This window comes from Podarcis filfolensis, assembly GCF_964270895.1.
Source record: "Podarcis filfolensis genome assembly, chromosome: 7".
In the NCBI taxonomy this organism is placed as follows: domain Eukaryota; kingdom Metazoa; phylum Chordata; class Lepidosauria; order Squamata; family Lacertidae; genus Podarcis; species Podarcis filfolensis.
The window spans coordinates 3,157,922-3,183,969 of NC_139603.1; the positions used below are offsets into that span (position 1 = coordinate 3,157,922).

The 26,048-nt window shown below is 42.8% G+C and overlaps 1 protein-coding gene and 2 long non-coding RNA genes across 9 annotated transcripts in view; 2 read left to right on the forward strand and 1 right to left on the reverse strand.

Annotated features, from left to right (window-relative positions):
• LOC310767488 overlaps positions 1-18,962 on the forward strand; it is a 111,753-nt gene extending 92,791 nt beyond the window's left edge. The window contains exon 2 of the long non-coding RNA XR_014550927.1: positions 18,896-18,962. This is a non-coding gene — a long non-coding RNA (uncharacterized lncRNA). The remainder of the gene's footprint in view (positions 1-18,895) is intronic.
• AFAP1 (actin filament associated protein 1) overlaps positions 1-24,071 on the forward strand; it is a 58,136-nt gene extending 34,065 nt beyond the window's left edge. Inside the window, exons 10-19 of one of the 7 annotated variants that reach the window (XR_014550915.1) lie at positions 698-909; positions 3,268-3,413; positions 5,318-5,453; positions 6,616-6,873; positions 8,762-8,876; positions 11,718-11,882; positions 12,329-12,519; positions 13,601-13,762; positions 18,122-21,697; positions 21,765-24,071. Coding sequence is in view for 4 of the 7 variants with exons in the window: in XM_083624453.1 (XP_083480579.1) it covers positions 698-909; positions 3,268-3,413; positions 5,318-5,453; positions 6,616-6,873; positions 8,762-8,876; positions 11,718-11,882; positions 12,329-12,519; positions 13,601-13,762; positions 18,122-18,148 (1,412 nt within the window). In the remaining 3 variants the exon portion in view is untranslated. Of the gene's footprint in view, positions 1-697; positions 910-3,267; positions 3,414-5,317; positions 5,454-6,615; positions 6,874-8,761; positions 8,877-11,717; positions 11,883-12,328; positions 12,520-13,600; positions 13,763-18,121 lie in introns of all 7 variants that reach the window. The other 6 variants (XR_014550916.1, XR_014550917.1, XM_083624454.1 and 3 more) reach the window with 6 other exon arrangements.
• LOC310767487 lies at positions 917-3,259 on the reverse strand. The gene is made up of 3 exons (XR_014550926.1): positions 3,063-3,259; positions 2,521-2,611; positions 917-1,310 (listed from the first exon to the last, which is right to left on the reverse strand). It is a non-coding gene; the product is annotated as an uncharacterized lncRNA (long non-coding RNA).
• Positions 24,072-26,048: the final 1,977 nt, after the last annotated feature.

Here is a 26,048-nt window from a genome sequence, read left to right on the forward strand (position 1 = left end):
CCTTCCTGTTCTGAGTTTTCTGTTGTGGGGAAGATGCTAAGCACACCTGGGAACCGCCTTCAGACATTTCCTTTGAGAGCTCTACTTTAAAAGAAAGGTGGAAGCTGCTGCTGCTTCTGCTTCTTGGGGGAGAGAGCACATGTCTTGCGTGTGCGTTGGACAGTCGTGCAGCTGCATGGTAAATACTTGCGCTGTCTCCACCACCCCAGCAGGAGAGTGCCCAAAGAGAGACGTCTTTTCTGTGGCTCAGTAAAGCTTTAGTTAAAAGCACCCCCTGTTTCAGCTCAGCTGTAGTATTTATTTTTCAGTTTCACATCCTTAATTTTGATGAGCACCAGAGTTGACTTGATTTTTTTAAAAAATAATTTTGTCCCAATTATGATACAGCTGAGATGAACAGCAACCCTAATTAGCATTGGTGTGTCAAATCATTTACATATTCATATGACTCTGTCCTGAGGTTTATACACCTGACACAGGCTGACCAGTAATACAGCCTTGTGGGTATATATCATTTCAAAGGAGCCCATGGTGTTGTGGTGACACAACCACAGGCACTCCTTTGCCACTGCAGAGAGAGAAGGGCATTTGTACGACCACAAGTTTGCCATTGATTTTGGGGTCTTTGTGGTGGTGGGTCCAGTTGAATGAACTTTTTTTTTTTTTAGTGGAAAGTGCCTGTCTTTGTGTTTTGCAGGATATCTTAATGTGCTGTCAAATAACCGGTGGCGTGAGCGCTGGTGCAGAGTGAAAGATAATAAGCTCATTTTCCACAAAGACAGAACAGATCTAAAGACCCATATTGTCTCTATTCCTCTCCGTGGCTGTGAAGTTATTCCAGGACTGGACTCCAAACACCCCTTGACATTCCGCCTGCTTCGAAACGCACAAGAGGTTGCCGTATTAGAGGTTAAGTTGTTTAGTGTGCTTATCCTTTGCCAATAGTGACATAAGCAAAATCCCATTCTCTGACCAAACAATGTATGCCATACCTAGGAAAGTCTCCAATTATATGTTGGAAGCAGGATTTCCTTTGTTCCCACTCTTGTCCCACACTTTTCATGGTTGGATCAATTTACAGCTTTTGAAACGTCTTTATTATAGTGCTTCCATTATTTAAAGTGTCTAATAGTTGCTTCTATTTTGGGGGAAATTGATCTCTCTTCCAAATCTTATCTGTAGGGCACATCAGTCTCAAGATTACCCTAATTTGCAAGGCAGTGTACTATACTATTGAACTATAATATCAGGCCAGAAAGTGGCTTAGATGTTCTCTCTTCAGTTCTTAGTTTCCACTTCTCACTAAGTCCCTGAGGAGAAGATAATCGGAAAACAAAATAATATTTACATTTGAATGTAGTGCTTCTCTCATTAACCTCTCTGTATGATTGTATAATGGCAATACTGCCATTATTGCCTATGCTATACTATAACATAGAATCATAGACTTGTAGAGTTAAACCCAAGGGTCATCTAGTCCAACCCCTGCAATGCAGGAATATGCAGGTGGCCTGTGTGGGAATCTAACCTGTGACCTTGGCATTATCAACACCATGCTCTAACCCAGTGTTTCCCAGCCTTTTTCAGACCACGGCCCCCTTACGACCTTGTTTCCTTCCTGTGCCCCTCCCCAGACATAGCCAAGGGGGGTGGGGCAGCTGCCCCCCCAAATAAGTAAAAATCAATACAAATAGGATATTCTCCCACCCTAACGAAAGTCTGCCCCCCCAGCAAAAATACTGGCTACGCCCATCCCCCCCATCCTACAGGTAGAAAGGTAGCTATTTAAATGTTTTGTTTGTAAATAGAACATTTTTTATTTTTGCAATTTTTATACAAAATATAATTGCATAAAATGATAGGAACATAATGAAATATTGTTGAAGCAGAAAAAACATAAAATAATGGAGCTGGAAGAGACCCCAAGGGTTCTTTCTAGTGAAACTCCCTTGCAATGTAGGAATCTCAGCTAAAGCATCCATGACAGATGGCCATCCCACCTTAGCTTAGAAACCTCCAAGGAAGGAGAGTCCAGAACCTCCCGAGGGAGATACACCTCCCATGTATTACAAAAAGTAAACAACACTTATTTGACCCAAGTTAATTGACACCGAGGTGTACAGGGAGTTCTGCATATGTGGGAGAATTTTTAAAAGCAAGTGATCCTCACTGACCTGGTGCAAAAAGATATTGTTATCCGGAGGAGCCCTGGCCACCTAGATAAAACTCACACACCCTTACCTGGGAGTAAGGCGCACTGAACTCAGTCCTGCTTTCTTCTGAGTAGGCACTTTGGGGTGGATTTAACCCCCCACCTTGCAGAGCCAGACTGACTCTGCCGATGGGCCCTGCACCTCTTGACAACATCCAGTGGCCCTGATCCCACTAGGCACTGGGGTGGATTGCACCCTGTGCCTTGTGGAGTTAGGCCCATGATGCCACGGGTCCAGCCCTGCCAGCAGCAGCAAGCAGCTCAGTCTCGCCCAGCCCTGCCCATTGCCACCCCACCACCGCACTTACCTGACCTGGGGGTCTCGATCGCGGACTCTACTGGGCAAAATGGGAGCCTGAGCAATCACCCTCTTCTGCCAGAAACAAATCAGGAATGCTCCTGGAAAATGCAGTTGACAGAAAAGAGCCAAGCGGATAATACTTTAATAATAATTAGCCAATCAGGATTAGAAAAATAAAAATCACTTCTCTTCTCACTTCCCTCTGTGGCCCCCTAGCCTCATGTTGTGCGTGCCCCCCCCCATTTACATGATTTTCACCTTGCCCCCCATGGAATATCCTGAGCAGCCCCAGGGGGCCATATGGCCCCCAGTTGGGAAACACAGTTCTAACCAATAGAGCTAACTGGCGGCTTCCCACCTCCCATGTCACCTGGGGGGGGTGCCATTCATCCGATGTGAGGGAGGTGGCAACTGGAGAGAGACCTCTCTTTTGTGGTGTCCCACTTACGAAATGCTCTTCTCTACAGAGGTGCCGCTGTTGCCAATTACACTTTCTTTAGGCTTTTAATTTTGTGTAATTGTATTAATTGCTGCTTTGATCCTGCTTACTTGTTGTTTTTGTACATTCTTCTTCTTGTTTTTAGCTTGATTTTGGTGAGCTGTCCTGAAAATGTTTTTCTGTTGAAGAGTGAGGCATGAGTTCACTCAAATGCATTGTTTTTGATAAAGAAAAAAAAGTACACTTGAATGAAAAACGATGCCTTTCAAGTGACCAGAGTGCATGTTTGCCTGAAATTTCCCCATCTTTGTGTAGGCTTCATCTTCAGAAGACATGGGCAGGTGGATTGGTATTTTGCTGGCTGAAAGTGGCTCCTCTGCAGATCCTGGCACTCTGCACTATGACTACATAGATGTGGATGTGACGGCAAGTGTCATTCAAGCCGCAAAACAGACCTTCTGGTAGGAGGAGCTAAACCAGTTAAGAACATTTTCAGGAACTCTAGGTTCTTCATTGTTTTGACTCTATGCTCAAAAAGATGTAAGGAGCAATCCTATAGGAAGATCCGTGGGTTAGGGTTTGGTGGATCTCTGGCTGGCCTTAAGGAGTTCCTCGCGGAACTGGGCTGTGTCGGCTTAACTCCCTCATCCTCTGCTCAGCCAGAGATGCACCTCTGTATTTCCTCCATCCCAGATGGCTAAAATAAGCTGATGTAAACCCTTAAAAAGGGGTGTGGGGGCAGGAGCAGAGAGGAAGGCTCCTTAGCCCCCTCCCCAGTCATGTAACCTGGCAACCAACTGGCAAAAAGAATGGTTAAAGGCTTGTTTTCCCTCTGCTGGGAACAGACTGCGCAGCCAGCCATAGTCTGGCTTAATTTAGACCAGTGGTACCAGATTTGTCTGTGATAGCTTGAAGTTGTGAGTAGAAGCTGAAGGTATCCATTTCTAATCCATCAAACAACTTAAGCTACAGTCCGAAACACATCTGCCAAAAAGTAAATTCAATTGAAGCCAGTGAGATTTACTTCTGAATGAAGTATCAGAGCATTGTGAAGTTATTGTTAAAACACTCGTGTTCACTCAAAATGCTTCACAAAAAACCTGCTGTGAATTAGGGCTGCAGCCCAATCAAATAAATTCTAATTGATTAATAATGTTGAATAACCAATAAATTTGCATAAGGTTAAAAGCAGTATTTCTGAAGCAAGAAGCAAAGGAGGAAGTTTTTTTTCAGATGGTGCTTGCCAACTGCAGTTTTATAAGCACTGTTAATAAATGTATGTGTATTATTTTTAAAATATTCTGCATGATTCTTTAACATCGTTTAAAGTAAATTAAAAGTGTTGAAATAGATTAATCCAATCAATTAATTACATGTTGAAGTCCTACTGTCAACTCAAAGCCCCTTTAAATATCAAATGAAGTACTTCTTCCCTGTTGGCTAACAGACCTATAATGATAGATGATAGCAGCCCCCCCCCCCCCATGGCAGTTTTCAAGTGCTATCAGTATTACCATGTGGAGGACCAACCTGCAAAAATAGAGAAAGCTTTGGAAATCTTGAACCACTGGCAAATACTTGAAAGAGAAAATACATGGTTTGGGGAGGAAGGACCCACCCTGCCTTTCTCTTAGGACCAAGTTTTTATTAGTAATTCATAATTGGCATTTTTCTAATGATGTCTCAAGTTACTAATTTAATCAAAGCAACTTGTATATGCAGTATATCCATTCAGCCCCAGACTTGCCCAAAACAGCATTGGGATGCAGCAATCATCATCTGGCTACAGACAGGCCCTAGGGAAAGAGCCACCTTTGTGTAATCAAGAGCATGTTTATAATGATTCTTTCTAGTGAGGTGAAGTCCATCTCTTCCCATTATTTGTTGTTTTGGAGCTACAAGTTGTGATGAAAAAAGCTGCAGCCATTTGCTGAGTCCACTTGCAACAACATGCTTTCATTTCCAGAAAATACGTTCTCCTTCCTGAGAAACTTCCTACCACTAGGAAGATTTAAGAGTATCATTTCATTTCTTAAAACTTCAGCCTTGTTCCTAAAATCTTGTAGTCATCTTTGGCCCTTTCCTTCAGAATCCTTCTTTCCATTGCTATATACATAGCTGTATTTCCTTAAAATCAATTAATGTGTACAGGAACTGCTCTCCCACCGCCACCCACACAATGCATTGCTAAATGATAGATTCCTGGCTTACACTTCAGCCTGTGATACCATACTGGGTGTGTTTGTAATGAAAAACCCTTCGGTAGGCAGGGAGAAATGCAAGGAAGAATTTGAAGGGTGAATCATGCTTACTCCCTGTGTGTGCTTTCAGCATAAACTCTGTTCTGTTTTTGCTTTTGTTTTAGTTTTATGAACAGACGGGTTCTGTCTACTAATCCTTATCGAGGAAATGCTGCCAATGGCTATGCGTGTCCCAGCGGGATGGCACTTCATTATGACGATGTTCCTTGCATAAATGGATCAGTAAGAATTGATTTTTGTGTAGGTCAAATCATTTACGTGTGTTGAGCCCCCAAAGTCACTTGTCAGAGTTTCACTGGGCATGATCCCAACATACTGCTATGTCTCAAGTACAGATTCTTTGAAAGTAGGGCATATAGTTTTAATACTACATGCCCATGTAAATCAGCATAAATATATACAGTTCAGTAGTCCTCTATTAGCCAAAGCATTAATGCAACTCCCAGAGAAAAGTTCAAAGTTAAGATTTGATCAGCTCTGAACCTCACAAAGTAAGAATGAAATGAGAATGATGCTGCTGATGCTGCTGTCTCCTTCATCCCCTTTCTCTTCTCCTGGCTGCAAAGGAGACTTCTTGACTTGTTAAACCATTTCCCCATTATACTCAAACTAGGAAACTGTGGTTTGAGCTCTGTGTTCAAACCAGGATGAGAGTCTGGTTTCTAGAAGCTCTTAAACTGCTTTGGACATCATGGAAACTAGTTTGAGGTCGTCTCTACCAAAACAAACTGGTCTCTTAAGCAGCTTCTCTACATATGAACCAGGCCACATCCTAGTATGGTATAGCCAGATGCTTGCTATCTCATTTTCCTTGCGGTTTTGACCCACCAGCCAACTTCTGTATCATTATTATGTCATTGGCACTTGTGTTGTAGGTTCAGTAAGGACAGATAGCATAAATGCTGCATCTGGAATCACAGGGCTGGATTGAACTAAATAGTTGTGGTGGCAGGAGCAAGCGCAATGAGTCCCATTAGCACAACAGAACGTTTTCTCTTCCCGCCTCCCTGCCAAATTGTCTCTGGGGGGTCAGGAGAATCCCCCAGAACGGTTCACGGGGGAGAAGAGGGGAGATCATTCCACCTGGCAAGCAAAAATACTTGTGCTGACTGAACAATCCTAACAGCATGATGCTGAATTCCTCCCATATTATGGCCGTGTGGGGAATAGACCCAAGATGGCAACCCCATGATATCCCTTTCAGTAGAGCCTTGATGAACCTTACTACAGCCTCCAAAAGTAACTCAAGAACTGAGAGAATTATGGTAATTAAAATTAGAGCAGATCCTTATGGAGGCAATGCGTGCTGAGAAGGAGATCTCAGAGATAACTCTCTAATGGTTTCATGTTTTCCCCCCAATGCATGATGTTTGTGTTAATTTACTAAGTATGTGTGTTTCAGTGGGAACCGGAAGATGGCTTTCCTGCTTCTCGTGGCAGAAACATGAGAGAAGATGGGCTTTATGATAATATGGGCCTGTACGATAACTTGCCGTCTCCGAAAATCTTTGCACGCTACCCACCAGCAGACCGAAAAACCAATAGGTTATCTACTGACAAACTGTCCTCTAACCACTATAAATATCCTGTCTCATCCAATCTGTCTTCTGCTCAATCTGTCACTAATACCTCTGCTGTGGGGAGGGGATCTGTGTCACAGGTACTGCGCTGCTTATTTCTCTTAATCCAACTTTCTTTTGTGTATCTCTGAGATAATGCACTGGCACCAAACGCTTGAAATTTAAACAAGGCGGCATGCTGCATTGCCCATTGTGTTGTTAATAATCACATAAAAATAGGTAATTTTTTTTGGAGGGTGGAGGAATCAGTGAAATAAAACACAAGCCCATCAACCCATGCTATGCTCCCAGGGGATTATCTTCATTGGGTTAGTCTAGGTCAGAGCTACCAAACCACTGACCCTGCAGATGCCATTGTTCTACAAGTTCCACTAACCACACGGGGTGATGGGAATTTGGAATCTAACAAGATCTGAAGGGCCATAGGTTGTTCACGCCTGGGCTAGATTTTGAAAGTAGAGCATGCACATGCACACACACATTCACACACAGGTGTTGGCAGTACTGTACTGACAGTTAAGAGTGCAGAAACCACATGTAATTCATACTGTCTGAGCCTTTCCACTCTGTTGTATAGGAGGCATCCTTCAGTTCCACAAGAAAACATCCACTAATCTTGAATACAAAAGTTACATTTTGAATCTGTATGTGTGCTCAATTCCATGCCCCATTCTCTTCTCAAATTCTTTCTGGGGTGTTATTCTTCCAGAAGCTCAAAACAGTCTGTGAACCCCGTGCATGGTGGGCATTTTCAGATTAAAAAATGAGCTGGTGAAAACCTTCACAAGCAGTTGGGCAGGATGTTGTTGTTGGCAAGGTAGTAACAACCTAGTGGCAAGGTCACCACTGTATCTTGGAATATATTTGAACTGTGGAGCATCTTTTTCTTTTTAAATGCTTTGGTAGCTTATCAACTAAGCTGCTCATCTGAATCCACCCCAAGGTGTTTCCTGGGCTATTTCAATTGCCTTTGTTTTTGAGCCCTGGGTGTAGGGCGGTATATAAATTCAATTAATAATAATAATAATAATAATAATAATAATAATGCTCATTGCAAACAGCTGAAAGCCTGTGAATTTTGATAGTAAACTTGATTTGCAATAGGGGTTGAATAATTTTGATTGCAACTGTACATGTTCCCCAAGTTTGAAATTGTTATATGTAAAACAGTCAAAATCTGGCAGTATAGTTACTTTTGAAGTCAGGCAGCAGAATTAGTGCTGAAATTCTGCTTTTTGTATGCAAATTTGAAATTGACTTCCTTTTGGGGGGGGGAGTTTCACACTGACCTGATTCATGATTCACTTCAAACCATAGCAAAAGGGGGCAAGCAATTCTGCTCAAGCGTACCCCCCCCTCAACTTCCCTCCCCTGACTTCTTTCTCCAATGTCCTGGGGAGTAAACCAGCACTCATTGTTTGTTTCTCTTCCAACAAACCATGATGGTAAGCCAAAGTTTGTTTCTGGCTTACCTTGGTAATTTGTTAGGCGAGAAGTGAACCACAAATGCTGCTTTATAGAAAACAGTAAGCCAGCACTTGTGGTTTGTTTCCTTCCCAGGTTCCTGAAGAGAGGGACAAAATGTGGTCTTTTGAGCAGCATGCACTGCGATTAATTAGCAACATAGATCCTTGCAAAACCTTGCAAAACCATGCAAAACCATGTGGCACATTCTGAATGGTTCCTCAAAATTTTGAATAGTCACCTGTAGCCTGTGACTTAAGAAATGTGCAGTCTCACTGTTGTGTGCTGCTCAGTAAGAAACTGCAGGTGCTTTTTGTTTTATCTTTGCGGCTTTAGAAGAAGCATCCTTCCCAGCTGACCTAGTTTTTTAAACTTGTAACCTGCTTTCAATTGGGCAGCTTGGGACAGTTTTGAAGCTTTGTTCTAGGAAAAGTGTAAAGCCTGTCATTGAATAATTACTGCTAAATATATATTTAATTACTAAACACATATTTTTTCTATCAGTTTAAAGGAAAGAAGGCTTCTGCTGCTACAAATGGAATAATGGGGAAAGGAAGAACATTAAACAACCCACAAAAGAAATCAGAATCTGCTTCAAATGTAAAACGCAGCAATTCTAGTGAGTGTTTCCTATTTAAGGAAAGAAAAATCCACTTTTTCAGTCAGTTAAAATATTTTTAATGAGTTAACTGATTAATCAGCTACATAGAATTGTAGAATCTTAAGAGTTGGAAGGGACTCCAAGGGTCATCTAGTCCCACCCCCTGCAATGCAGGAATCTCAGCTAAAGCATCCATGACAGATGGCCATCCAACCTCTGTTTAAAAACCTCCAAGGAAGGAGAGCCCACCACCTCTTGTGGGAGTCTGTTCCACTGCTGAACAGCTCTTACCATCAGGAAGTTATTCCTTATGTTTAGTTGGAATCTCCTGTCTTGCAACTTGAAGCCATTGTTTCGTGTCCTACCCTCCAGAGCAGAAGAAAACAAGCATGCTCCCTCCTCCATGTGACAGCCCTTAAGATATTTGAAGATGGCTATCATATCTCCTCTCAGTCTCCTCTTTTCCAGGCTAAACATACCCAACTCCTTCAAGTGCTCCTTCATAAGGCTTACTTTCCAGACCTTGGATCATCTTGGTTGCCCTCCTCTGCACACGTTCCAGCTTGTCAACATCCTGCTTAAATTGTGGTGCTCAGAATTGGACACAGTATTCCAGGTGTCGTCTGACCAAGGCTGAATAGAGGGATTCTATTACTTCCCTTGATCTGGACACTAGACTTCTCTTGATGCAGCCTAGAACATCATTCACCTTTTTTGCTGCTGCATCACACTGTTGGCTCATGTTAAGCTTGTGGTCTACCAAGACCCCTAGATCCTTTTCACATGTACTGCTAGTAAACCAGATGTCCCCCAGCCTATATTTATGCATCTGTCTAAGTGCAGAACCTTACATTTGTCCCTATTGAAATTCATTTTGTTAGCTTGTGCCCAGTTCTCCAATCTGATAGGGTCATGTTGAATTCTGATTCTGTCTTCTGCAGTATTAGCTATCCCTCCCAGTTTGGTGTCATCTGCAAATTTGATGAGCATCCCCTCAATTCTTTCATCCAAGTCGTTTATGAAGACGTTGAAGAACAATGGGCCCAGGACAGAACCCTGTGCCACCCCACTTGTCACTTTTTTCCAGGATGATGAGGAACCATTAATGAGTACTCTTTGGGTTTGGTCTGTCGACCAGCTACAAATCCATCTAACAGCTGCCTTGTTCAACCCACATTTTACCAGTTTCATCGCGAGAATATCATGGGGGACTTTGTCACAAGCCTTACTGAAATCATGATACGCTATGTCCACAGCATTTCCCTAATCCACCAAGTTTGTAATTTGTTCAAAAAAAGAAATCAGATTGGTCTGGCATGACTTATTTTGAGAATCCCGTGCTGGGTCTTAGTAATCACAGCTTTCTTTTCTAAATGCTCACAGACCGACTCTTGAATTTTCTGTTCAAGGACCTTCCCTGATACCAATGTTAAGCTCACCAGTTGATAGTTACCTGGGTCTTCCTTTTCCCCCTTTTTGAAGATGGGGACAACATTACCCTGCCGCCAGTCTGTAGGGACCTCATCTGTTTTCCAAGAATTCTCAAATACAAAGGCTCTGAAATTACATCCGCAAGCTCCCTTGGATGTCGCTCATCAGGCCCTGGAGATCTGAATTCATTTAAAGTAGTTAGGTGTTCCCTTCTCTCTTCCTATCTTGGGCTGCAGCTCCTTCCTTACATCATTTATTCTGTTATCACAATGTTGAGCATCGCTTTCCTTTTGGTGAAGACAGAGGCAAGTAGGTGTTGAGTAGTTCTTCTTCCCCACACATAGGACCTACCACTTGCTTGTTTTTCCTCTTACTTCGGACATAGCCAAAGAAACCTTTTTTATCTTTTTTACCCTCTCTTGGGAGCCCGAGTTCATTCTGAGCTTTAGCCAGCCTGACTTTCCCGCTGCAACTGTTGGCTACTCCTCCTTTGTGATTTCCTTTCTTCCATTTCTTATACATGCCCTTCTTAACTCTCAGGTCATCTGAAAGTTACAGTCCTACCAGTTAGCATTTGGTAATGAATTTGGTGATTTCCAATTACTAGTTAATCACTGAACAACTAGGGAACTTAATTAAACTCTCATCTTTTCTCAGTCTTCCTGTTAATTACTTAAGAATTTTGGATGGCATGTTTGCCACAGCCTTCCTGACTGCTCTTTCTTTGGTCCAGGTATTTAAACCCACATGGGTTTGATTCCTGGTGTGTTTTACAAACCACACAAGTGACAGACATCCCAAGGCTGCAGGTGTCATGTGTGGTTCATAAACATGCCGGGAAGCTAAAACAAATGTGCCGAAAGGTTTACACCCCTGGACCACAGTTGGCGTGGTTACAGCAACCACACTGGGAAAGAGATGTGACAAGCAGAGATCTTGGAATACGGTTCAGAGATTTGGTGGTTACATTTGAGAAAGGATTTGTATGCCTCGGAAAACAGCCACATCTGCTGGATGGCTGTTAGAATGTCTGTGTTGGGACTTAGCTTTTTGATTAATAAGAACCTGGGGAGTTGCCTTATGCTGAGTCAAGACCCTTCATCCATTTAGCTCAGTGTTGTCTATGTGGCAGTGGCTCTCGAGGGCAGTGTTTCCCGAACTTGGGCCTTCAGCTGTTGTTGGACTGCAACTCTTGCCATCCCTACCCAGCAGTAGCAGTTGTCAGGATTGATGGGCGTTGTAATTCAACAGCAGCTGAAGACCCCAAGTTTGAGAAACCCAGCATAACCTGGAGGTGCCAGGGGGTGACCCTTAGCTCTCCCACATGCAAAGCAGATACTTAACCACTGAGCCAAGGCCCCCATATAAGAAGGTAAGATTAATAGCATTCATGCTCTCAGATGTCTAATAGTTAACCTTTACGTGTAGATGCTGAACAGTACAAATATGGAAAGAACCGTGTTGAAGCAGATGCAAAGAGGTTACAGACCAAAGAGGAGGAGCTGTTGAGGAGAAGAGAAACTCTGAGGAATCGCCTGGCTCAGCTTCGAAAGGAAAGGAAAGACCTTAGAGCAGCCCTGGAAGTGAATGCTGGTATGCTGAGTGTTTGATCTTCTTAGACCATTGTATGACCAGAATCTCAGGAAAGATACTTCCAGTAGCAGGAGAAGGTATATGACTAGTTAGTTAGTTAGTCTGTTCCCACAACAGAATGCCCCAAAGCAATATGTGGAAATAAAATAGGATAAAAATGCATAAAACACATTAAACATAATCAGAAATATTATCATTGGTTCTTCCTATTACTACTACTAAATAATCATTAAAGGAGTCATAGGGGTAATGGCACCAGGACAGAGATGTAAACTCAACTAGATATTACAAAGGAGGAAGAAACCAAGATGGTATCTGGTCAAATTGCAGTAAGTCTTATGCCTCCGTCTTGAAGTTGCTTGCAGGGTGGTGGCCTCATTGAGTAACTAGGAATGTACAAATCTCCCCCTGCCTCAGATATCACTTACCTTGCCTCTGAATTTCAGGTAGGAAAACACTAATTATCCTTGAAGATAAACTAAAGAAGTTGGAAGAGGAGTGTAAGTTGAAAGAGTCTGAACGTGTTACTCTGGAACTAGAGCTGACAGAGGTGAAAGAGAACCTGAAGAAAGCTTTGGCTGGTGGCATCACGTTGGGACTGGCGATTGAGCCTAAATCAGGAACCTCAACTGCACAGGTACTTCCATTAAAGCAGTGGTTCCCAGTTAGGGATCCGGGGACCCCTGGGGGTCAGTGGAACACACCCAGGATGTCCGGGGACCCATCCCTTGCCTCCTCCAAGCGATTTTTTGATCATTTTTGCATGGTAATATCACAAATGTTATGGTCTGTTCTAGCACTGTGCAGTTTTTCAGTGTATTGGCCCAAACCGGTTTTGAAATCACACCGCAATAACAATTTTGACCCGGCAATACACAGCAATATATCACTCCTCGCGTGAGAGAGAGCAGAGCAGCCAATTTCAAGGTGTCGTCAATATCGCATGATGATCTCAGCCGATAACACTGCTGATCTGAGCTGCCTTCCCTCACGCTGATGGAGAACAGGGCAGCTGATCGCCCTCACTTTAAGAAACTGTGGCGCTACCTTCCCCTGGCACTGAGGCAGAGCGGCTTTTCTCAGTCAGCAGGAAAGCAGCAGCAGCCACAGGGGACGTGCATCTTCCCTGGCTGCCCCGCTGATCGTGACTTGATGCACCCCCCATCCCTATCTCCTCCCACTCAAACCATGCAGTGGAAGTGACTCCCCTTCCTCGCCTCCCACCCCCATGCCTGATCTCCAGTTTCAGACGTCATTATATATTGGAATATTGTGATGTTTAGCTGCTGATGTATCACGATGTTGAATACCGGATATCACTTAGCCCTAGTCTTGTTTTTTAGCATTCCTAAAATTGTTTGCTTATTAGGGGCTAGACAGCATTTTGTTCAAAAAATGGCTTTGCGTTATCAAAAAATTCGAAAGTAGGAGGTCAGTGCTTGACTTTTGAAAAATAGGGGACCCTCAGTAATTAGCTAATTGGGAACCACTGCATTAAAGTACTGATCTTGTTACCAGATAAAGGCAATTAGTAAACCATCTCAGATCAGATCAGTCACACTCTGTAGTCCCATCTATACATTTTGGAAAGTCGTTTGCTCATGGTCCACCTGCACACCTCTTAAGCTATTGCATCCTAAATTTGCACGATGGTTCCTGAGACCAAGGAGCAGGTTTTGATAGCTGTCATGATTTCAAATGGTTTTGTATTCTTACAGTCTCCAGTTCTAAAGCATCAGACTCTGGAGAATTCACCTATCTCCAGCTGTGATACAAGTGATACTGAATGTTCTGTGCCTGTGAACAGTGCTGTAGTCCTGAAAAGACACTCCTCCTCAAGCACTTCTCCATGCAGAGGCCATGTGCTTCAGAAGGCAAAGGTGAGATCTGCCTCAGCGTCTGATGGTACTCTGCCAATATTTACAGGCTTGGCTTATTTGCTTTTTGCCCACACTAGAGGAGCCAGTTTTCTTTGGTTCTGAAAGGGTTGCCACTGTTCAGAAAAGAAAAAGTTAATGGCTATCTTGTCTTATAAGGCTGTGATTGCTCTTTTAGTTCACACTGAAGGGAAGAATAGTTGAACATTTTCAGTGACTCTTCAGTTTCCTATAATACACTCCTTGTATTTTGCTTTAAGAGCTGAAACTTTGTTAAATTATTGTATTTCCCATGGCTTACAAGAATGAGGACTCATCCAGACTTGCTCTTGTCCTGCCGCTTTCCCCAGGGAGACCTGATCTTTGCTACTGAATTGGAGCAAATTTCAGTTTGGTTTTCTACAGATTGGTGTCTGTTCCTATTTATTGCTACAGAGTGGGTTTTTCTGGTGAAAGCAGTGAGGCAAGGGCAAAACCACTCAGCCCTGTGCTTAGGAGGTGTGGGACAAGCAGAAATCCACACAAAGCCATGCTTCCTAGGCTTGGGCCAAGCAGAAGGGCTGATGAGCCCTAAGTTTTTGAAATACTTACTCATACATGCTTTGTTGTTCTCAGTCACTGATTGCATACATTTCCCTGTTTATCCTATTTTTCATTTTCTTGATGATATGAAAAAAGTACTTTCTAAATTTTATCTACCTGTGGTGTGACCTCACTATTTTAATATTGATATACATGAGGTCAAATTACTCAACTGAAACAAAACTGAAAATTGGCTCTACTTTGGTTTTATACAATTGGGATTAGCATTTGTTCCTGTCAAAGGTCTGCATTTTTCTTACTGGACTCTTGTTTTTGGTATTATATAGAATTCACTTCCCAAGCCAGGGGTTTATGTTTTTTTAAAAAGGAATTTACACTGGCAAGGAAATAACTTAAAAAGGGCAGTTTTAACCATGCAAAAACTTCCATTAAACTTCCATTTAAAAAATCAAATTACATAATAAATATGATAAATGTATTTTCACTTTAAACATGATTTAAAGAAATTTAGCACTTAAAATTAGCAGCAATCATCTCTACCAACTCTTGTACCACTAGCAAGTGGAACAGTCCCATTCTCAGAGTTCTGTTTTTGCTTCCTCTGTCTGTATTCTTGCCATTGTTCACAGGAGGCAAACACACTTTCCCTCATTTTTAACAGCCTCAGATCATTTCAGTTGTAGGTTTCCCCCCCAAAAACGAACTTCACATCAAGACTTGTGCCAGGATAACAACCGACTCCCTCCTTTTTCATTGGTTGCCTGTTTTGTACTGCACTGCAGTCCAGTTTCCAGTATATCTTTTTTTCTGATGCTGTGATTCACATTTTTGTTACAAAGAAATGCTTTGCCCAGTAGCTGACCCGGAGAACTATCGGAACATCAGCCTTTTGTCTATCATCGGGAAAATCTATGCAAAATTTTTGCTGTCCAAGCTGTCCCATTGGGCAAACGACTCAAATTTGATTGGCCATGAGCAAGCGGGCTTTAGGAACAATTATTCGACCTCTGACCATATGGTAATCATGTATCATCTTGCCAGAAAATATTCTGCCCCGAGTCGGGGGCGCCTATGTGTCGCTTTTATAGACCTAAAGGCTGCCTTCGACAGTATCCCAAGAAATTGCCTATGGAAGAAATTAGAGAGATGGGGCATAGATAGAAGGCTGTTATGGCTTATAACCCAATTACACCATGGGTCGTCGGCTAGAGTGAGACTCACACCGGCGGGAAACTTATCCAACGAGGTCCCAATAAATAGAGGTGTGCGCCAAGGCTGCATTTTGGCCCCACTCCTCTTCAACCTGTTTATCAGCGATATGAAGCTCTTTCTGAACGAGTCTCAAGCCAACATTCATGCCCCCCGCCTAGCTGATTTTCGCTGCCCTTTGCTCCTATATGCCGACGATGCAGCGATCCTTTCCTACTCTAGAGTTGGTTTATGCAGAGCTCTAAAGATTTTTGCGGCTTATTGCAAACTTAACCATCTGACAATTAATCATGGGAAATCTAAAGTCCTGGTCTTTACCAGGTCTCGGAAAACTTACAGCTGGAAGTTAGATGGAGTCCAATTAGAACAGGTTTTCAAATTTAAATACCTGGGAGTCTTTTTTCATTACAATCTAAGCTGGAAGCCACAGATACAGTATTTACTAAACAAAGGGAAAACAATACTTTATACTCTACTCCAATTTCTTGCGGCCGACGGAGCCTCTCACATCCCTTCTGCATTGAAGGTATACCACGCAAAAGTGGTTTCCACCCTTTGTTATGCTGCCCCGCTCTGGGCCCCAGGGTCCAATTTAACATCACTGGGGACATTGCAGAATCAGTTTCTCCGTCGCCTTCTGAAACTCCCCATGTGTGTGAGCAACGCAGCCATACGTCTGGAGTTAAGGATTGCATCATTGGAGACTGTCATCTGGAAGCGAGTCTTTGGCTACTGGCTGTCCAGCTGGCATAGGCTTCCCGACCATTACCTTTTTCAGTGCCTCTGGCGGGACGTCTTTGTCAATCCGTGGGTAGGGAAAATCCATGCCAAACTTCTGAGCATCGGAATTTCCCCAGCGGACTCCTTAAAGATGAACTTACGCTCAGCCAAAAGCCTTATTGAGCAAAGATTAGCGGACATTGAAAATCAACACAACCTCGCCAGGGGTGGGGGTGTCTGCTCCCCCAGGTATCACGGAATAACCCCACCACTTGGCCTTCCATCATATATGTCATCTCTTTCATCAGTACCACACCGACGTGCATTTATTCGTGCAAGGTTCAATGTCTTTCCATCGAACCTGCTGAACCACAGATTTTCTAAGGGTTTGGTGTCTCCGCTATGTGTGTGTGACGGGGAAACTGTTGAATCTCTTTCACATATAATGTTCAACTGTCCCCTACATAGCGTAGCCAGGGCTAAATTCCTGGGTCCTGCTTTACTGCGCTTGGTTGGCAGGCCTGTTGAGTCACACGCCGCACTGCTTTTGCAGGATACAGATCCTTCTGTAACTCTGCAGGTGGCGAGATTTCTGAATGCGGTTATCTCACACTCAAAAACCACCAAAAACCAACAACAACATCAAAACTAATCGAACTGTTATGATGAGAGTGCATGTCGGAGTTCGTCTTCAGTTTTCCTTTTCTGTGATCTGTCCCTTGGAGCTCTCCTGACCCCAAGCTGTCACTTGGCTCTGCTCAATGACCCACCCTTGCATCGTGGTGTTCACCTCCTGTTGTCAGATATATCTGTTTTTATGTCCCTGTGTTTTTATGTTTGTACATATTTTATGGGCTAATAGCCGTAAATAAATAATTTATTTGCCCAGTAGCTGGTGGTGGGTACAGGAGAGACAAGTTGAACATTATCTTAGTCGCAGAGATGATGCAGTCTTCTTAGGACACGTTTCTTGTTTTCTTGTGGGGAGTTGCTGGTTTAAAAGCATGAGGATTTTGTCCCACATGCTGCCTCAGAGGGAAGGCCTTTTTCTATGGTTTTAACAGGGTGTGTAGTTTTCACTTCAGGGTGTTTTCAAGCAAGCAAATCTTCATGTGGAAGGCATGGCATGCTGTCATGTGAGAAATGGACGTCTTGGACCAAGCCTAGTATATCAGATAAAATCCATACACAGTTTTGATTTTAAAGGGGGGGGGGGAGTTTGCTTACACCTTAGGCGGCACCCTTCCTTAAGGAGATGGGGCAGGCTTTAGCAGTCTCATTTGTGATCTGATCCTATCCGGTCCAGTTACTTCCATTCTTCTGGCTGGAAGCCAAGCTTTGAAAGGTCCCGAGCCCCAGTCTCCTACCCCAGAGGTAGGAAGGGAACTGAGCTGGATTCCACTACTACAGTCCTGCTCTCTCAAGTTCACACATACTCCTCCAACAGGCCCTTAGTTGCAGTAACTTCTTGAAATTGTATAGCCACATTACCACAGCGGAAAGCCTTTGGGCCTTATTCCAGCAGTGAGCAGGGTCAGATATACAAAGAATCACAGGATGTTAAATAGTACAATTATTTTTTCAAGTCAGTAAGAATTTTAGGTTCTAGAATTTCTTTCTGGACTTGCCTGATTTCTTCCCTTCCAGTAAGCTGCAGATAATGGAATGGCAGCATGTCTCTCTTGTGTATTAACCTCATGTTCTAGTTCATGTGAAGTAAATAAAGATTTGACAAAGATTACTTTTAACTTGCATAAATTGCAATTCGGCCCCTTTTCTGCATAGGCTGTGGCAGCCTGGAATATAGTAAAATCCACTGAACAACTCTTGCATTTTAGATGTACTTGAGTCAAGTATTACATGACTTTGATATAATGTCTCCCCCTCTAGGAATGGGAGATGAAAAATGGAACATAAAGAAGTAAGATCGTCACTAGTGCCCTGTTTGGTATGGCTCAAGATGGACTGAAGAAGATTTACCTGCACCATGGTGTAAAGGGTTTGTCAATCCTGTTCAGTTAGTGGTCAATATAGGTTTAACACGGCCAAGAGGAGGGCCATCTTGAATGTGTCATTTTTGTTACTGTGACACTTCTTCCGGAAATAACATAATATAAAAGGAACATTTTAAATGGTTACGTAGATGGATCAGGTTAAACTAGCAATTGTGTTGGATGGAATTTGAGATTGGCATGTTTCGGTACTCATTTGAAATAGTTTTAGATAGCTTTAATCATTTGGTACAAAATCAGATGTTGGCTCTCTGTAGAAGTTGCTGGATAAATGTGGGGATTCTCAACTCTGTGGCATTCATTCAGTTCTTACAAGGTTTTTAAAGTAGAAGACTGAAAAACTGTAGCCGCTGTGGAAGTCCTGCACCTGCTGTTTTCCATGGTGATGAGAGACCAAGAAGGATAACACAACTGAAATATTACCTTGGTACTAGTGTAGAACTGCTCCTCCCAGCTGTACTAGAAAAGAGCTTCCATCGTTTTTAAATGTTATTTTTGAAGATGCTTTTATTTTCTTCAAATGTTTTAGATGGATTCCCCACTCCCACAAAAAGCCAATAGAAATGGATGTCCCTTCACACAAAGTAAACAGGATCAATAACTCTCTACTTCAAATTCCCCTCCAGAGTTAAAGTTGTTTTGAGGAGGATAGATAGGAAGAAAATAAGGAACAGTCTAAAGAACAACTAATGTATCATTGCATTCAGAAACATTCCAAGGGGGAAAAAATCTGATTTTTAAAAAATGTAACACCCCCCTTTTTAAAACAATGCCACTTTTCTCTCAATGCTAAAAGGTAAAATTCTTTCAACCTCCAATGAATATTTAGAATAAACCAATTTTTAATTGTTATCCTTAAGCACCTCTTCTCTTCAGTGATCTCTGCTTAGAAGATGGTCTGTGTCCCTGCATTTTTTAAAGAAAACAATTTAATGTTTATTTTTCCAAGTTTATATGACATTTCTTTTTCCTGCTAAAAGCATGAGTTGTAAGCCAAGAAGTTTGCAGCTGAAAACCCAGTTCAGCTGTGAACTTGCTAGGCGGCCACAGGCAGGCTGCAGTGTCTTTGCCTCACCACCCAATCTGCAATATGGGGACAGTAGTCATAATAATAATCATTAATGATAATGATACTGGCCTATCTTGCAGGGTTGTTGCAAGTAATGTATGTGAAATGCTTCAAACGCTTGAAAAGTGGAATATAAATGATCATTTATTATTCTGCACCTCCCAAAGAAATGTCTCATAAGTGTAACAAAAATTTCCTCTGGTACCCCTTAGTATATCTGTTGCCTCAGTCCAGAGTTTTGTGTGATCTTAGGAAAACAGCTGCTGTGCAGATGGGCTGCTCCAAGGTCTTTCCCTCTTCAGGCATATTGTGTAAGGCAGCTGGGAGGCAGCATCCACTGGCAGGTGCTTCTTGCTCCTTCTGTTTCTTTCCTGAGAACAGACCGAAGAGACCACGATAGGGAGGTTTACCGTGTGACCCTAACCATGTCGACTCAGAAGTAAGCCCTATTGAATTCAGTAGGCTTACTCCCAAGTAAGTGGGGTTAGGGTTGCAGCCTTAGTTAGAAGGGTGTGTCTGCTCCCTGAATTCTTTTTTGCAGGCAGTCCTTCCAGGGAGAGCATCTCTTTATCCCTTCTATGGAGCTGAGTTCAGGTCAAGCTACAAGCTAGCCAGGACACTCTCCCACCCTGCTGCAACGCTGACTGAGCAGGCTGCTCTTCTGACCTACCTGCCACTTTGGGGGTGCTCAGCTAAGAGCAGGAACAATCCCTCCCCACAGGACAAGTTTTCCATCCTGCCCTCCCCTGCAACTCAAGGGGTCCAAGGCACCCCATCACCATGTCAAGGAGGAGACAAAGCTCAATTCAGAATGCAAGCAACAGAGTTTTAATTTTATGTATGTATGCATTTTATTTTAATAAGATAAGTAGGGAGGGGGGAACTACTCAAGAGAGGTGGCATCAGTCCTCTTTTGAGTCTTCTATCCCAGCAGTATCCTTCCACATAATATCAGGTAGGCCCACCAGGGACTTTCCAGAAAGGGATGTCAGACCCAAAGTGAAAGTTTCAGCCACCACCCAGAAACTGAGGATAGGGAAGGTCAGGTCGTAGGCAAATGGCACCTTCTGGATGAGTGCTGTGTTACAGATAAATGTAACAGAACATTTTTATGTTTGGTTTTATGCTGTTTTATTTACTGTGCTTTACAAATCCAATGAAGGCACCCCATGGGCCATAGGATGCCTGAGATCCCTCCTGGTTGGTGGAAAGAGAGAGCTTTGATCCTAAAGGGGGATCTGATGTTGGAGTTCTCCTCTGTGCTGTTGTGACAACTTCAGTAGCCAAAGGATCCACAGCCTCCTGGCTCCCCTGATGTCCCCAAACCAGGGAGAAAATTACGTCAGCCCATCAGTTCACCCCATTTAATTTCCAATGGGAGGGAAATTGTGTTTAAAAATCAAGGCCAGAGGTGGGGGATGGGACACCCTTACGTTCACCCTCCCTGTTGGCAGGATCCCTCCAGAACATGGAAGAAGGTGGATAAACTGACTTTGTTTTCCCCACCCAAGCCTTAAGATTGCAGCTTGAGATGTGGCATATATTGCATAGTAGAAGCGGGAATTAAAGCAAACTCATACAATCCAGCAGAATGTGTAAAATTGTAATCAAGACCAGCTCACATTATATGCTGAAATGCTCAGGTCTTCCTCTGGTGCTAAAATGACATCATAGTTGGAGACGACAATCCACAAATGGGGTGCTATGAATTAAAATGTCATTTCCCCCCCCCCCCTTGCTGGCCACCACCTACCTAACTTTAATTGGCAGGGGCTTACGGAGGAGGGCCTCAAGTTTGGGCAGGCTGGTGTGATGAAAGGCGGCTCTTTTAGACAGTTCTGCCCTCCATCTGCATGATTTCCATCAGAGGAAGGTTTAAAATTCCCATGAAAACTCCCAACATGTTCCTCGTGCTCCTGTGTTCCTAATCTAATCATTCACACTGACCTCACTGTGAAGCTTTGAGGCACTGTCTTTGTTCAGAATGATTAGAGCCAGATCTGAGTACAGGACCATTTGTTTTGCTACATGTGTACTGAATATGCCGCTGGTGTCAATGGGCACCACTGCGTATACAAAGAATTAGAGGGCTTTGTTTCCTGCATATGTGACTGGAAAGGCAATCTACTGTCATAGTCCATTGGTGCCCTACTGACCAGCTGGCTTGGATTGTCTGCCTGTGGAGGGGAAGCAAACAAAATATCCCCAGAAAGCCCATGCTTTGCTTTCATATCGAGGAAGGGATGAGGGCAGCTCTGCCCATGCAAAGGAATTTGTATAAGATCAGCCTCCACTAGTGTCCTGAATGGAGCAGCCCATGGACGGGGTTGAGTAAACCCTGTAGATGCATCACTTGTTGCAAATTGGTCACATAATAAGCTTTTAATTTCTGAAGCATGTAGGGAGGATAAAATGCTCCCTGAAGGGGTTAATTGTGGCAAGCACTGCCCACCTCTCTCATTCCATGTTCCTTTTTCCTTTAGTTCTCTGGCCTGTGTGGCGGCTTGGCAGGGCTTTACAGACTGTGGTGTGCAGAAAGGTCATCTATATCCCACAAAATGTCCCGTGCAAGGAAGTGTATACAAAAGTTATTTTATTTAGGCAAATTATTTTAAACTAATTTATTTGTATATTTCATTAAATGTTTAATTTATAGATGTACATATTTATATATCCTAGACCTTAGATCAGCACGTTTAATAAGGAAGCAGCTTCTGTTGCTGTCCCTTTTAAACAGATCACAGAGCACAATAACTAGAATAAATTACCAGATATGTGCAATTTTATTTTTCCCTTGTGAAACTTACTTTGAGCAGAGTGTGTATTCTAAATTTCAGTTGCTGCATCTTCGTATCCGCCCCCCCTGGTTGGTAAATTTCACTAAACTCAGGCCCAAGACAGACGTGCATAGCTTGAGGAGGGAGCCTGCTCTGCCTCTGCAGGTTTTTAAGGACAGGTACATAAGTGAATGAATGAAATGAAGGAACATCAGGTACCTTCTGTTCCCAGTAAAAGTAGGCTCAATGGAGTTCTGATTGGCTAACCCTTTTGATGAGCACAAAGTTACCTCCTCATCTGAATTAGCAGAATACTAATTGACTGGTTAGTGTGGCATTCAAAAAACAGGTGTCCCTTTTTTTGCAAAAAAAAATTATATATATACACATACATTTTTAAGAAGGCATAAAAATGCACATCTAAAAATTCTTAAGACGTGCAGAGGACTTTTTAAGAAAACACAAAAGCCTTCCCAAATAGCAGGGTGTGAATGGGAGGACAGGAACAGGGGAGATGCAGCAAGGAGGAGGCGTCCCTGTCTTGGGCCTGAGAGGGAAATGAGTCCCTGTGTAGTTACACCGTTTGAGGAAAACCTTTCAACAGAGTGAGGGTTTGTGTGTATTGCCCTTAATGCAGAAGGTGGGCATTTGTTTGGTATGCTGACTTTGCAGGAACCATTTTTGTAACTGTATTATTGAACTTCTTCTCCACGAGAGTTAGTACTTTTCAAAAACAAGGCATTGTAAAGGGATTGGGAATGCCTCCCCACAGCCCAGTGGGAGTCCTTCTGATGTTCCTGCTGTTATTTGGTTTTTGTCTTGGAAGTGCCAGGTATATACAAATAATGTACAGTATGGATTTATACAGATAAAAAAGCAGAAACAAACCAAAACAGAAAGAACCTCTAAATAGACCATATTAAATGCTGTGAAATATACTCCACCCCTTTCTCAGTGCGTATGTTTGTGTGTGCGCATGCGCAGTATAGTGCTGTGCATGCGCAGTATGGTGCTGTGGCAGAGCTCTGAGTGGCCAAGAAGGCCTCTGGATGTGCTTCCAGGTGAGCAGCTTCATGGATTCTAGCTTGGGTAGAAGGGTTCCTGTGCAACCTTCTAGATAAACCATTTACAAGCATTCTGTCATGCTGCTGTGACTTAGAAAAACAGAATCCAGGATAAGTCTGCAGATTGGAGAGAGATCTACTCCTCACCTGCTCCCCCCCCCCGTTCCCATCATGCATTTCACACAGGCCTTTAGCGAAGGTTTTACTAATGATCAAGAATTGCTTTAAGAAAGTGGTTTTGTACACTGCATTTCTATGTTTGTGAGGACATTTTACTGATCTAGTATTCCAAAATAAAGTATGAATCAGGAACTGTTTTTTATTTTTGTTATGGAAGTTGTAATTTATGTCATCGGATGGGGATGTGGGTCTACTTTTTAAATATCAGGTTATAATTTGGGGAGCAAGACTTTGCAAAAAATAATTTTTTAATGTATTAATAATTCTGTATCAGTCTTCCATTATTACCAAACCTACCAATGGATCTGAGTTGTTTGACTTAAAAGAATACTCTTGTATTAAGAATGTAATTATTTTTATGATTGTATTTTCAAAGACAAAATCGTATTTAAAGTTTTCCATGAAGAAGGAACACTAAAGCAAGGGGATTTTTTGTGAGCTGTTATTATGTTTTCATATCTCCTATGTTTTATTTCATTGTATTTTACATTTCATTTCTCAGTGTCGTTGTGGCTGCTGTTAGTTATGAAATGCTGGGTCAAGAGCAATCACTATCTTCTGAGAAAGACAATAGAAATTTGTAGAAGCCCCAATTGGAAGGAGGAAAGGGCCACACGAAATGCAGGCCTTACTTGTTTTAGTTTTTTACCTTTCTTTCCCAGAAAATAATATGACAGGCACCTAATTGGTGTAACACATTAATTGACATTATTAATAAAAATACCCTGTGAAAACTCAGCCTTTGTATCTTAACTGTTTGCTTTTCTGATCTGTTGCATGACAGCTTTTTGGTGATGTCTTGAAGGTGCTGGGAAGTTATTTCTGTCTCTGGGTTACACTGCCAACTTTAGATTGGTTTAGAATAGTGGGGGGAACACAATAGCACGTCCCTGTGCCTTCCTCTACTACCTGAACATACCTCTAGCATGCAGCTGCCATCCAGATCACACTTTGGTTTGATCTGGGCCACCTCCAAGGCAGGTGCCTCTTGTGGAAATGAAAGCAGAAGCAGAAATATGTTTGGAAGCTCACATTTCACCTACAAGGTTAAGTTGGGTTCCGGTGATAAGAGTGGGAAACTTTCAGTGTCAAGAGTGTGTTTTGCTTTCACCATCTTTGGCATAGAAGTAATTACCTCTGGACCCCTCCTCCAGTCTCCATGCCCCCCCTGCCCCCCCCGCTCCATGTTCCTTGTGGCCGCAGAGGGTGAGGCGCAGGATGTGATGGCAGTGCTCCAATGGCAATACTAGACAGCTTTTTTTTCTTGGGGTATTCAAGGGTGTGCAGGACCGGCACCTCGTGGGATGCTGGAGCCAATGGGATGGCTGTGTCCTCGTCACGGGACACTAGGCAGGAGCAAAGAATTGTGTGAAGTAGGCTAGGCTTCCCCCGTTTTTTCCTCCTGCCTGGCGCAGCAGTTCATTCCTCCTGGCTCTCCTTTTTCGCCATATAAGTCTATTTCGTTTCTTCTCATTTTCAGTTTAATTTCCTCCCCTGTCATTTTCTCTAGATTCCTGTCTTTAGAAAACAAAACCAAAAAACCCCAACTCTCCCTAAAACCCATCCCTACTTTCTTCCATTTGCTGCATTATTATCTTTTACCCTGTTTTTAGGTAATTGTTGCCGTTTTGAAAATCCAGAGTTCCCGTGAACGTCTTTTTCTTTCTTTTTCTAGCCTCTCTCACCAGCGCCTCAGGTGCTACAGCTTTACTGATTGGAAAGATAAGGAACACTCTTTACTTCTGCAGCGCTTTGGTGGCTTTTGGTTTCTTCTTGTCCTTTTTTTCCTACTTAGTGCTTGGATTTAAGGGGTTTGTTTTCACTTCTGGCAGTTTGTTTCTTTTTGCTTTCTGTGTTGCTTTGGTGCACAATGGCCCTGAAAGCCTGCGCGCCTTTTTCCCTCAGATCACAAAAGCGGTAAGGGAGGAGCCCTTTCCCCGTGGTTTCCTCCTTCCTTCTGCCACCACAGCCACAGCCACTAGCTAGCCCTTTCTACATTGTGATTGGCAACTCTGCCCTCCTGGTCCGTATATTGTATTGATCTTTATTACGGCCATTGGCCCATCACACGACAGTTTCCCATACCAACATAATGTACTTAAACCTCCAAATTTAAAACCGCCAAAAACTTACAAACAGCAGACAAGAACCAAAGCAAAATAAAAAACAAAGGACCAACATCATACATTACAATAAATTTGTAACATAAATATCGCCCTCTGCTTATAAATTAGTAAAAGACATCCATGGTGATATCACCTAAATACAACCTAAAACATAGATCATAGTTTAAAGGGATTATCCAAGCCGCACAGGAGTCCGTTTCTCTTCTTTAGGGATAGGACGCTGATCAAGAATCTGGCAACCATGAGTGATCTTAGGGGGTCATCATCATTTAATAGATATCTCAGTTTGGCTTCATTCGTATCATCGGCAATTCCCTTTAGATATTGAGCGAGAAACTTGCTCCTGGCCGATGAGTGAAGAGCACAGTCAAGAATTATGTGATACAACGATTCCGGTGCCCCACAATTACAATCACATAAGAGCGATATCTGTCCATTGGAGAATCTATTTCTCAGCACGTTCGATGGGAAGGTGTTGAATCTTGCCTTTGCAAAGGCATATCTATGAGCCGAAGAAGTCAAGGAATTCAAATAGTTTGGGAGCCTTAAGAGGGGTAATAAACCGAGGTTTAGAGGTGAGCAGGTACCA